The sequence below is a fragment of the Protopterus annectens genome, chromosome 2.part2 (assembly GCF_019279795.1).
Source record: "Protopterus annectens isolate FY-2018-M chromosome 2.part2, PAN1.0, whole genome shotgun sequence".
In the NCBI taxonomy this organism is placed as follows: domain Eukaryota; kingdom Metazoa; phylum Chordata; order Ceratodontiformes; family Protopteridae; genus Protopterus; species Protopterus annectens.
Window position 1 is genome coordinate 453874913 of NC_056730.1, and position 14013 is coordinate 453888925.

Genomic DNA, 14013 nt, shown 5'->3' on the forward strand with positions numbered 1-14013 from the left:
AGCACAAATCAGACAAGCATTCCAAACCAGAGAAATGCAAGAGGCCTCCGGACCTTCCTTCTACTCCTACCAAAAGTCAGGCTGGGATCCATGACTCTCCTCTGCTCTGATCTCCGAGATTTTCCCCGGAGCCAGAGGAGACTCATCCCCCATCTAGGGCCTCGGTTCCTCGACCCTCCAGGTCAGTCTCTGGCCTCGTCGAGATCCATGCGTATCTTACCGGAATTTGACATGGATAAAATGATGAGTAGGTTCATTCGTACTCTGATCCAGATGGGGGTCTTGCCAGCCCCCTCTTCCTCTGGAGGGGGGAGCTCGCTTCCCTTTTTCACACCCATTTCTCCTTCTTGATCTTTCCACCGGGTTCGGAGTACTGGGATCAGAGGATGGCCTTAATCAGGGGGTCGGCGCCGACAGCTGCCTGGAGCGTGTCTGATCCGACCAGTTTGGATCCGAGTGGCTCTCTGAGCTGGAGCTTGGGTGTTTGATCCGAGGGAGTGGAACTTTTTTCATCTGCTCCGGCGTTGTCGGGCCAAGTTCCCTCCCTTGGAGCTCCGTCCACTTTGGGTCCGGCTCCAGTTCTCACATCGGATCCGGGGAGAACTGCTTCCTTACTTGGTACCCCAGGAGGCTCGTTCTCCCTCAGTGTTCGTGATAGAAAGGGTTCTCTCCACTGGATTGAGACCCTTGACTATTTCCTCAGATTCTGCCCCAACCCCCTCTGCTCTGCCTACGAATCCCATCATTTTACCAGAGGGACAGCCCGTGCCAGGTGGTTCCCCCTGAGGAACAAGTGACTTTGGAGTTCCCCCCAGAGAGCCCCACCGTAGATGTGCCTCACAAGCATATGTGTAAGAGGATGTACTTGGACCCCCCCCCCCCTGAGTCCCTCACCAAGGACATGGATTTGGATGATGGAGAAGGTTTCCCCAGGTCACCTCCCGAGGATCATGGAAATCCTACGCCAGTGGGGAGGTTAGTCCACCCCCAACCCTTCTTATGAATCCGTGTTTCTTGAGGCTTTCAGCATGGGCCCATCTACTTCCTGGGTGTCCCCTCCCACAGATCCCCTGGTGGATCTGCTCACCTCATGGGCCTGGAAGGATCCAGACACCGTGGAACAAATCTCTAAATGTCCAGATAATATTGAGTCCACCATCAGATAGACCAGTGTAGAACAAGGGCTCCCCTGTAGATGCTATGATGGTAGCAGCAGACACAAAGAAAAAAAAAAAAAGAACTAGCCCAAGAGAGTTCCTCAGTAAATCCCCCTGACCGAGAGTCTCGGATGATGGACCGCTTAGGGAAGTGGGTTTATGCGTCAGCAACCTTTTCCATCAAGGCACTGAACTACCTGGCCCACGTCACGAAAACCCTAAGTCCATGTCGCAAGACAGAGACACATTCTCTGTGAGGATGGCCACTTTAAGTCTCCAACACGTCCATGCGAATCCTCTCACATGCTACCGAAGGTGAGGCTAGGGCTGTTGCGTCTGGCGTGTCCATGAGGCGCAACGCCTGGCTCAGACTGTCAGTTTTCGGAACCTTTCAAGGAGTCTTTTTCCAACGCCCCTTGTGACGGGTCTACTCTTTTTGGTAAGACTGTCAAAGAGACTTTAGTCTAGAGTGAGAAGGATGGGAAGATGCTGTATGCCATCGGAATCTGCTTCTCTTGCCTCAAAGATCCTTTTCCCAGAATCAGAGAGGGCAAAATAAGATGTGGTTCTGGAAGTCACAGTATTCCTGGGACACTCGGGGCTCTTCTTCCCCCAGAGGCAGAGGGGGACAGGATAGACACCAGCCCAAAGGCAGAGGGGGTCCGAGGAATTTTGGGTCTCTAGAACCTTTCTTGGACAGGCCCAGTCAACAACCCTGAGGGATTGCCTGACTGCTCTACTCTGGAGGCAGTCTGGGGATGATTGTCATTGCACTTGGAGGCATGTGAGTCCGTAACATCAGACCACTGGGTGCTTTATATATCCAGAGGATGCTCTATCCCTTTTGTGGTTCCTCCCAAACCTCCCGGACGTACCACCCACACAAAGGGAGGCAGCAGCATGGGAAATCTCCAAGCTGCTAGAAAAATAAGCCATCGAACCCATCCCCCCTGATCAGTCCGGATCGGGCAACTACTCCAGGTTCTTTTTGGTGCCAAAGAAAACGCGAAAACGGGGGACTTGAGACCCATTCTGGACCTATCTACCTGAACCTGTCAGTTGCCAAAGGAAAATTCCGAATGGTCACACTACAGTCCAACATGCCGTACCTGCAAGAGTGAGTGGATGTGCTCGTTAGACCTCCAGGATGCCTACTATCGCATAAAGATGCACAGAAGCTCCAGTAGGATCCTTTGCTTCCGGCTAGGAGTCAATCTTTACCAATTTCAAGCCCTACCCTTTAGTCTCACCACAGCCCCCAGGGTCTTCACCAAAGTGATGGCGGTAGTAGCGGCTCACCTGAGGCTTCAGGGGATTCAGGTCTATCCGTACCTGGATGATTGGCTCCTCACTGCTCCAACCAGGCATCTACTTTCTCAAACCAGGGATTATAACACATCCAAATCACTTCTAACTCCAAATCACTTCTAAATCCTGTCCAGGTGATAGACTACATTGGGGCAAGGATAGACACTACAGTGCAAAATCTTCCTGACCACAGAAAGAGTACAAAACCTGAGGATGCATGTCTCCCTTATCTACAATTCTCATCTTCCTTCGGCAGAATCAGTGTTGAGGGCCGTAGGTTCAATGGCAGCGACCAAAACTCTTCTTCCGGGCGCCCGGTTACATATGAGAGTATTACAGTGGACACTAGTGGCACAATGGACCCTGTTGGAACTTCCATTATTGTATCCACTACACCTCAGTCGAGTCTGCCGGTTGTCCCTTCTGTGGTGGATGTGCTCCCCGAAAATCTTGGAGGGACGACCTTTGTTCCAGCCCCTGTCCAAGCCACAGTGACCAGGGATGCCTCACAACTAGAGTGGGGGGGGCATTGTTTGGGCAGGACAGTCCAAGGCCTGTGGTCCCCTCACAAGACCAGTTTGCACATAAACGTTCTAGAGATGAGGGAGGTCCTTTTGGCATTGCAGGCCCTTCATGCTTCTCTTCCTCTGGGAACCACTGCAATTCAATCAGACAGCATGTCAGTGTTCTGGTACGTCAACAAACGGAGAGGGACCAGATCTTACCCCCTTTGTCGTGAGGCCATGAGAGTGTGGAAATGGGCAATCTCCACCGGTCGCTTTCTCATAACACACATTCTGGGACGGTCAGCATTCTAGTGGACAAGGTAAGTTGGACTATTCTGATGCTGTACGAGTGGTCTCTGAATCATTCAGTAGCGGAGCAGATTTTTTTTTTTTTTTTTTTTTTTTTTTTTTTATCATTTGTTGACCGGGAAAGTCCGACTAGGTTCCACAGAGCTTGTTTTCAGCAGAGGCCTGGGGAGAAATGCTCCAGATGGATGTCTTTGAAATGTGGGAGGAAACCGGAGTACCCGGAGGAAACCCATGCGAACACAGTCAACAAACGCAGATCTTTCTGGAGTGGGGTCAGCCTTGCTGCTCTCTCTTCGCATCTCCTTCCAACGCGAAGTGCAGCGGGTTTTTCGCTCTGAATCCCCTGCCAGGGGAGTCTCCCAGAGCTGCTCTAGTCCATGCTTGGCCTCCTGGTCTTCTGTATGCTTACCCCCCAGTACCTCTTATTCCGAGGTTTCTACAGAAAGGTCGTTGATTGGGGAGCAAAGTGATCCTCATTGCCCCTTTTTGGCCTCGCCAGGTATGGTTTCCCTTCCTTTGGTCTCCTCTTCTGGCTCCGCCTTGGATCTAGGATGCTATTCGGGATCTGATTTCACACCCATTGGGGGTTCCTCATCCGAACCTGGACAGTTTGAAGCTCAGGGCTTGGCTGCTCCAGTTTCCATGATAGCTAGGACTTCTGGATTATCCTCTTCAGTTAGGTCTATTCTGGTGGCAGCTCTTAAGTCTTCAACCAGGAAGATTTACTGCAGCAAATGGAAAAATTTTTCCTTTTGGGCTTGTCAAATGAGTTTAGACAATTTCACGGCTCCTATTTTGCCATTCTTGACTTTGTTTCAACAAGGAACAAGCTCTTCTACTATCAAAGTTCAGTTAGCTGCCATCTCTTATTTTCACGTAGGTGAGAATTCTGCCTCCCTGGCCTCTTCCAGACTGTGTAAAGCCTTTACTTTATCAAAGGTACTTTCTTGTTACACCCCCCAGTCAAGGATCCTGTTACTCCATGGGACCTTACTATGGTTCTTCAAGCTTTGGTCACTCTGCCTTTTGAACCTGCTGCAACCACAGATCTTAAGTTCATATCTTGGAAAACCGCATTCCTGGTAGCTATCACCTCTGCTAAAAGGGTTTCGGAACTGCAAGCTTTGTCCATTAAAGTTCCATATATGATCTTCCATAAAGATAGGTTTTCCCTTCGGACCAATCCGTCCTTTCTTCCTAAGGTTGCATCACAAGTTAACATCAATCAGACCATTAACTTATCTGTTTTCTTCCCAAACTTTGCTAACAAAATGAAATACAAACTCCACTTGTTGGATGTTCATAGATGGTTATGATTTTATTTACACAGGACTAAAAACTTTCATAAATCTGATCAATTGTGTCCTTCTCTAAACCCTTTTTGGGTAAACCCATCTCCAAGGTCACTATTGCTAGGTGAATTTCCTTGTGCATCCTTCAGGTCTGTAAAGATAAAGATGTGTCTCCTCTGGGTCAGGTGAAAGTTCATTCCACTAGGTCAATGGCTACTTCTGTGACTTTTTGGTCTAGAGTCTCATTGGATGATATTTGTTCTGCATCTACTTGGTCCTCATCTCATACCTTTATTTCTCACTACAAATTGGATTGGACTTTCACCGTGCACCGGAATATCCTTCCATGAGGGCCACTCAGGAGTTTAGTAGCTGGGGACTCTGTCCTACAGGTTGAAGACCAAATGAAATAAACTACTTCAGATAAAGAAGTTATGTACTCACCATAACGTTCCATCTGAATAATTCTACTTCATTTGTCTTCAACCGTCCCTCCCTCCCTCGTTCCCCCGACCTTATATGAATAGCCTCTTGGCTGCAGTTTTAGGTCATGAAGTATTCTTCAGGTCGGGTTCTGAGTATAAGGTCAGCAAACTTGATCTGGGGGTTGAAAGGTAATGGAGGTGTATTATGGGTAAGGGGAGGGAGCTTGGAGCTCAGAGTAGATGCTAGTGAATTTGTCGGCTTTGATCCGGTACCCACAGGTTGAAGACAAATGAAGTAGAACTACTCAGATGGAACATTATGGTGAGTACATAATTTATTTTTTTTTTCACATTTTCTTCAGGTCAAAGGGATCTTCTGACTCCATGTTATAATGGTGAAAAACCTACCGGTTCATATGGTCCTGTAAACCCCATCCTGAATAGCACCTATGATTTCATGGCCATTTTGTTCAAGGAGATCAGTGAAACATTTCCAGATGCTTTTGTCCATCTAGGAGGAGATGAAGTAGATTTTAGCTGCTGGTAAGTTTAGTAATGGGGTTTGCATTTACAAGATGAATAATATATTTCTGTTCACAAATTGTTTATTAATTTTTTACACATGAAGCTCCTAAACATTTATTTCTTCATCATTAAAGCTTGTATATAAAATATATGTCAAGTTTTAGTTTGTGTATATTAGTGGAAATGACAGTGCTCAAGCTGTTTAGTGCTTAAATGCTGTTTTAGGGACAAAAACTTTCATTTTGTTTTACCTAATCCAAAGAGAAAAAAGCAGTTACCAGATAATATGGAAATTATTTATTCTTCAGGTAAATACAATGGCAGGTAATAAAACAAAATAAAATCCAAACACTGTATTGTAAGTGCTTTCGGGTAACTACCCTTCTTCGGACAATTAAAGATACAAACAAAAAGCATTTTAAACTATAATTGACCAATTAGTGTTCAGTGTTGAACCCGCCTTTTCTTTAAGGCTGACTTAATAGGGATGACTTCATTGAGACCAGGCTGTGTCTGTATGCTGTTAATTCTATAATCCATTTAGCCTCTTCGCATTCTGTTCTCTTAACAGTATCGCCCCCTCTGTTTCCTTGAGGTATGAGGCTAATAACCTGAAATTTAAGCGCATGTCCTGAAGCAGCTAGAATGTGTCTGTAAAATGCGTTATGTTAACTTCTGAGCCTAATAGCTGATAAATGATTCAAAATCCTAGTTTTTAGCATGCAGTTGGTTTTGCCTACATAATAACTACTGCAGAACTGATATGTGGCTAGGTATATTACGTTCATGGATCTACCTACTCAGCACAGACTCCACGTGAGCCAGCAGAGTAATCCAGGCTGCAGAGAGCTGAATAAGCGACTTTTCTTGATACTAAGTATATTTTTTGTTGCTTTCCACATCTGAATACCTAGCGACTGTATTTCGCCTGCCTTTCTGTTACATTGAAGCTGTTTTTACTGCATTTAACTTAATATTGCACTTGGAATCCTTGTTTGTTACTATTTGACTGTATTTGTAGCAAATTCTTCTGTGTAAGCTGTAGTAGCTGATTCATAGCATTTATAAGTGTTTGCTGTACCTGTTTCTGCCTGTTTTGTGAAAAAAAAAAAGAAAAAAAAGAAAAAAAATATCTCTTGTTTTTCCTGCTTTACTAGTTTAGTCCAGTTTCAGAGTTGCTGATTCCTGGGCTTTGGTTGTAGTTCCTGTGTACTGTTTCCTTGCCTTATTTGGGGGAGAGGAAGATGTTCTTCATCTCACATTGCTGCAGTCCTTACATATGGGTAGTCCGCTGTCCTCGGTCGGCCCGAATACCAAAGTATAAGGCTGACGTCGGTCAAGGCGCTTAGAACTGACATCAGAACGTCAGGGTACAAAAGCGCATGACCGACGTCATATCCTCAGTCTTTTTTGCCGCATGGTCCGATGCAGAAGCAGCGTTGCAAGTGCCGTTCGGCGTTCTGAAATTTTTCGAGTTCGGAGTTTCAGACCGAATCAAAGTTGGCTAAGTACCCCGTTGGGGAATATTTTGTTTTTTTCTTGCCTCAGTGTTTTACCGGATGTCAGAAAAGGTGAATAACTGTATTTCTTGTGGGAAACAGATACCATAGGGATTATCATTCTTTGTGTATTCCTTGTTTGGGGCCTGAGCACGACGTTGTTGGGTGTCGCTTTGTGCTAGATTCAATAAAGCACTATTAAGCGAAGGTTAGATTGTGCTAGGCTGGTCTTCGGGAAGCGGTGCAATTCTAATATGCCGTCGAATTCTCCGGCCGCTTCTTCGAAGAAGCGCAAAGATAAAGCAGTTAAACCCAGGCAAGAAGAGTCGTCCGTTCCGGACGTCGGTTCTTTAGAGGCGTCAGTGGAACCGGTGGTTCCGATGGAGGCTTCTCTGGAGTCCCAGTGGGAGACTTTGATATTGCAGGATGTGGCCTCTAGGCCCTCTCCTTCTGTTTCCAAGGCTTCTCCCAGAGGCAGGCCAGGTTTAGCTTCTGTTGGGGTCTCTCCTAGTGCAGCAGGGTCTGTGCCCAAGAAGCACATGCTTAAAATGGCAAAAGATTTGATTACTCTGATTAGAGGTTCTTTGCCCCCTCCTGATAAGAGGCCTAGGGTGGAGCCAGAGTTGGGGAGTTTTGAGCAGGCTTCGGATGTTTCTGAGTCTTCGGCTGAAGACTTGCAGGAGTACTCTCCTTATTCTGATTCTGATGCAGATGATTCGACTCCTTCTGCTTCTCCTCCAGAGGATTTTTCTTTTTCAGAGACTCTTCATTCCATGAGGGAACATTTTAAGTGGGAAGGTCAGGACTTCTCTGATTCCAGGAAAAGGCTTAGGGAATTTTTGCTTTTACCCCAGCATAGGCCCTTGGCTATACCTCCTGTTCTGGATGTTGTGGAAGATGTGTTTGCAGAGGCTTCACTTAATCCTGATTCTCTGTCTCCTGCTCCTGTTAAACCGGATAGGTATTACAGGGTGCCTGAGGCTCATAAATATCTTTATAAGAGTCCTAGGGCGGACCCAGAAACTGTTAGTCAGGGACCTAAGGGTGTCAAGGCCTCTGTTGTAAAAAATCCGGTTCCTCCAGATAAAGAGGCCAGAGCTTTGGATAGATGGGGAAAGAAAGTCTATACATCTTCTACCCTAGCTATGAGGGCTTTGAATTGCCAGTTTCATATGTTGAAATATCAAATCTATCTTCTTTCTCAATTGAAGTCTAAGGTGGATGCTCTGGCGGAAGGCATTGAGTGTAAAGAATTACAAGATTTAATGCATGTTTCAGAGCAGGTGGGTAAGCATTCTTTACAATGTGGTTTTGATGCTGTACAGGCCTCGTCTAGAGTGGCTGCCACTGGTTCAGTTCTTCGCAGGCACGCATGGCTGAGGGATCAGAATTTATCTGACCATGTTAAGACAAGGATTTTGGATGCTCCTTTACAGTCTGATGTGTTGTTTGGTTCACCTGTGGAGTCAGTCTTGAAGAAAATGGAAGACAAGGCTAAGTCCATGCAGGCTGTTAAAGATTTTTTGCAAGTGCAGCCTCCAAAGTTTAGTAGGAATTGGACTGCTAAGGGGTGGACGTATCCTTCTTATGATTCTCAGTCTAGGGGTAGATCTAGACGTGGTAGGGGCAGAGCTCAGAGTTCTTTCAGACCTAGAACAGGGAGTTCACCTGCACAATCTTCGGGTGAGGGCAGGGGCCAGTCCTTTCGTAAACAGGCCCAATGACCTACCTTTTCAGCTGCCAGATCCTTCTTGCCTGGCAGCTCCTTTGGGAGGAAGGTTGGCACTCTTCAAGGAAAATTGGAATTTGATTACCCAAGACAAATGGGTATTGGATATCATACACCGAGGTTACAAGTTTTATTTCCATACCTTGCCTCCTTTCAAAGGCATGCCGGACGTTCCTCCTCAGCAAAGACTAGAGGCTCACAAACAAATTTCTCTGCTACTTCAAATAGGGCCATACAACCGGTCCCTCTGCCAGAAGTGGGCCTAGGATTTTATTCTCGCCTGTTCCTAGTACCAAAGAAAGGGAACACGTGGAGACCAATCTTGGATTTATCTATCCTCAACACATATCTGGACATTCCCAAGTTCAAAATGTTGACGTTACAACAGCTTTTACCTCTGCTGGGCAAAGATCACTGGATGGTGACTCTGGATCTCAAGGAGGCTTAACTTCATGTTCCTATCAGGCTCAGTTGCAGAAAGTATCTGCGTTTTCGGACTGGGACTTCTCATTATCAGTTCTCTGCATTGCCCTTTGGCTTATCTACTGCCCAGAGTGTTCACGAAGGTTCTGGCTCCAGTGATAGCTTTCTTCAGGCTAAGAGGAATACAGATCTATCCTTATTTGGACGATTGCCTGATTCTGGCCCAAGGAAAGGACAAACTTCTTCATCATTTACAGTATGTGATAGCAGTGCTAAGATGCCTGGGGTATTCTGTGAACGAAATAAAGTCCAGTCTAGTACCCTCTCAGGACATGTGCTTTCTGGGTGTGAGACTGAATACAGCATCCCAGATGGCCTTTTGACCCCGGACAAACAAAAGAATCTTTCTCTTTACTTCCATCAATTGTCTCATCAGTCCAGGCTGACTGCAAGGACAGTCCTTCAAGCCTTGGGGTTCATGGCATCTTGTATTCTGGTACTTCCCAATGCCAAACTGCATATGAGGAAGCTACAATGGTATCTCAAAAATGTATGGACACAGCACTGCCAAGATATGGATACTGTCATTCAGATAATACCTTGCATTCAAAAGGAATTTTTGTGGTGGGCTCAGGAATGTCACCTAAACAAGGGACTCTCTGTGACCCGGCCAGAGGTGAGTCAGCTTCTAACGACAGATGCCTCAGACAAAGCTTGGGGAGCTCATCTAAATGGAAAGTGGGTACAAGACACGTGGCCTGCCAGACTTCAACATCTGCATATCAACTTGAAGGAGATGTTAGCAGTCCAATTTGCATTAATAGCTTTCAAGGATTTACTTCTTCCAGGGTAGGTGTTGGTTCTAACAGACAACACAACTGTCATGTGGTACATCAACAAGCAAGGGGAACATTCTTATCCTCTATGCAGACAAGCAATGATTTTGTGGGAGACTGCTCTCAGTTTACAGCTAAATCTTCAGGCAAGGTTTCTGCCGAGCACAGAACTCCTTGGCAGATGTGTTGAGCAGACAAATTATGGATCCCCACGAGTGGAAATTGGATCCTCATGTATTTCAGAAATTGACAGTGTTATGGGGAACTCCAGACATAGATCTGTTCGCTTCTCCACTAAACTACCAGCTGCCAAAGTTTTGCACAAAAAGGTTTCATCCCACAGCTTGGAAAGTGGATGCTCTCTCATTCAATTGGAGCAATCTTCATGTGTATGCCTTTCCTCCTCTGCCTCTCCTCCCAAAGGTACTCCTGAAGGTCAGACAGGACAAGCCAAAGATGATTTTAATAGCTCCAGATTGGCCTCGACAGCACTGGTACCCATTACTGAGAAGTCTGGTACGGGAGCCTCCATGGCCTTTGCCTTCGATTCCACACCTGCTGTCTCAGGAGAACAGTCATTTACTCAATGTCAAACTTCACTCTCTACATCTAACAGCCTGGCATATTCTGTTTTAAACCCTGGAGGGTCTCAGCTTCCACAGCAAGTTTTGTATGTTATTTTGGAGGCCAGAAGGCCTAGTACAAGGAAAGTGTATGCAGATAAATGGAGGAGGTTTTTATTTTGGAGTACAGCAAAGGAATTTGATGTTTCTAAGCCTAATTTAAGTGTGGCTCTTAAATATCTTACTGAGTTACTGGACAAAGGTTTGTCCTTCTCCTCTATTAAGGTTCATGCTGCAGCAATTTCTGCTCACTATGACTGTGACCCACCATTGTTTTCTCATCCTTTGTTTAAGCAATTCCTTAGAGCGGCAAAGAATATAAGACCCCCGCCTAGAGCTCCTACTCCTGCTTGGGATCTCAATTTTGTGTTGGAGAAACTCACTCTACAACCTTTTGAGCCTGCAGCTACTGCCGAGTTGAAATATTTATCATGGAAGACTGCTTTTTTTGTTGGCCATTACCTCTGCGAGAAGGGTTTCTGAATTACAGGCCCTTATGGCAGTTGAGCCTTTCTTAATTTTCCATAAGGATAGGGTATCTTTGCACTAATCCTTCCTTTATGCCTAAAGTGGTTTCTAGTGTGGCTTTAAACCAAACTATTCATTTGCCTACTTTTTATGCAAACCCCAAAATAAAGGGAAAAGATTTTGCACACTTTGGATATACACAGGCAGTTGCGATATTATTTGAGCAGAACTAAAGGGTTCAGGCAGTCTCAGCAGTTATTTGTTTCATTTGCTTTGGGTTCTCAGGGCAAGCCTGTTTCAAAACAAACTATTTCTAAGTGGATTGGGTTTTGTATTGCTTTCTGTTATTCCTATCATGGTAAGGAGATTCCAGCTGGGATTAGGCCTCATTCCACTAGGGCTACTGCCACTTCTACAGCTTTTTAAGGGGTGGCAACTAAAGATATTTTGGAGGCAGCTACTTGGAGTTCAGTGCATACTTTCTCTAAGCATTACCACCTTCCACTTTACTCTAAATCTAGGGCTGGTTTTGCCACTGCAATTTTACAGGGCATTTTGGCAGCTCCTAATGCTTTATAGTTTTGCCATCCTCCCTTACCTCTGCTTTGGGATTCTACCCATATGTAAGGACTGCAGCAATGTGAGATGAAGAACATAGTACAGTTTTGTACCTACCATAAATGTAGATGTTCAAGATCCACATTGCTGCAGTCCAAACCCTCCTCCTTCCCTCTGTAGTTAGAGGCGGTTGTGTGGTTTGGGTTGTGAATATTGTAAATATTGTAAATAGGATTAGTGCAGGGTGGTTGGTTGGTTTTGCTGTCTTTGGTTTTGGCCTTTCTTTTAGGGCCTTCTGACATCTGGGGCAAGAAAAGACTGAGGATATGACGTCGGTCATGCGCTTTTGTACCCTGACGTTCTGATGTCAGTTCTAAGCGCCTTGACCGACGTCAGCCTTATACTTTGGTATTCGGGCCGACCGAGGGCAGCGGACTACCCATATGTAAGGACTGCAGCAATGTGGATCCTCGAACATCTACATTTATGGTAGGTACAAAACTGTACTTTACCTTGCTTACCAGTGGGAGTGGGAAGCATTGAGCTGCCTTTTGTCCAGTTTTGTGAGGTTTCAGCCAGTAACTAGTAGTTTATTGGTCGTTTTGGGCCAGTTTCTAGCTTTTTCCAGCCCCCTGGTATAAAGCGCGCTGCCGCTTTTCAGCTTGTACCTACTCAGCACAGACTCCACGTGGGCCAGCAGAGTAATCCAGGCTGCAGAGAGCTGAATAAGCGACTTTTCTTGATACTAAGTATATTTTTGTTGCTTTCTACATCTGAATACCTAGCGACTGTATTTCGCCTGCCTTTCTGTTACATTGAAGCTGTGTTTACTGCATTTAACTTAATATTGCACTTGGAATCCTTGTTTGTTACTATTTGACTGTATTTGTAGCAAATTCTTCTGTGTAAGCTGTAGTAGCTGATTCATAGCATTTATAAGTGTTTGCTGTACCTGTTTCTGCCTGTTTTGTGAAAAAAAGAAAAAAAAGAAAAAATATCTCTTGTTTTCCTGCTTTACTAGTTTAGTCCAGTTTCAGAGTTGCTGATTCCTGGGCTTTGGTTGTAGTTCCTGTGTACTGTTTCCTTGCCTTATTTGGGGAGAGGAAGTTACCTTGCTTACCAGTGGGAGTGGGAAGCATTGAGCTGCCTTTTGTCCAGTTTTGTGAGGTTTCAGCCAGTAACTAGTAGTTTATTGGTCGTTTTGGGCCAGTTTCTAGCTTTTCCAGCCCCTGGTATAAAACGCGTAAACGTTAAGCGATTTAGAACTGCCACTGTTGCACACTAGGGCAGCGCCCGGTTAAGCAGGTTTAAACTATTCGGCTACCTAAAGTCCACTCTTCAAATTTTCCCTTAAAACTACCTTCCTCGAACTATACTACTGATCAAATCAGCGTATCCTGTAACTAAAAAGATCATCTCTACTTGACTCCAAGTAGACTATTCTCTATCTGTTAAACCTAGCACTTGCTCCTACAGTACTTATTACCTTGATACGGCACTCTTGTCATAGATAGTACCCCAAAAGGCAACCCCCATTTCTCGGTCACCCACGTCCCCCGGAATCTTTTTTAAAGTTTTTGTCTATCCTTCTAGCATGTCGAGGGATCAGTTGCTAGTGTCCTCTCCTGCTCAACTGGTGAACCTGGGAATATTGAGGCAAATGTTACAATTGCCTCATGTACACAGACAACCCTCTCCTCCTCCCACAAAACACAAATACATGCGAGAGATGCAACTATACGGCCAAACTGGAGGCTGAGCTCTCTCAACATAGGACTGGCAAGACCAGTCAGGAGGAGAAGTTTACCACACACACTATAGACCCAGTCTCACATAGTACCATTACAACCTCAAATCATACACATAAACACACAAAGACATACTCGGAGGCTCTGATCAAAAATCTACCAAAACAGCAGAGGCCACCAAAGCAGACACCCAAACAACCACCACCTCAGAACACAACACCTGCAACACATAGACCTCACAGTCAGAGTGTCAAACAGTCACAGCCCTTAAGGCCAAACACAATGCCAGACACACTAGTCATTGGTGACTCCATAGTCAGACACACTGACGTCCCGCTCACCAGACTGAGTAAGGAGAAGGTCACAGTAAGCTGCCTGTCGGGCGCTAGCATCCGCCACATAACGCAAGCACTCAGGTCTCTCAACAGCCGGTACAAATATGACTCGGTCATTGTCCACGCTGGTGTAAACGACCTGAGACGTACCTTGGACTACATGAAAGAGACATTGAGGAGCTCTCTGATTATGTAGCCCAGGCAGGTATGACCCTGACCTTGAGCAGTATCCTACCTTCACCAAGAATGATGCCACAATACAGAGATAAGAT

At 45.5% G+C, this 14013-nt stretch overlaps 1 protein-coding gene across 1 annotated transcript in view; it reads left to right on the plus strand.

The window, feature by feature from the left end:
* Positions 1 to 14013, plus strand: part of HEXB (hexosaminidase subunit beta) — a 783731-nt gene that overhangs the window by 331484 nt on the left and 438234 nt on the right. Inside the window, exon 7 of the mRNA XM_044064438.1 lies at positions 5360 to 5540. Coding sequence (XP_043920373.1) covers positions 5360 to 5540 — 181 coding nt within the window. The remainder of the gene's footprint in view (positions 1 to 5359; positions 5541 to 14013) is intronic.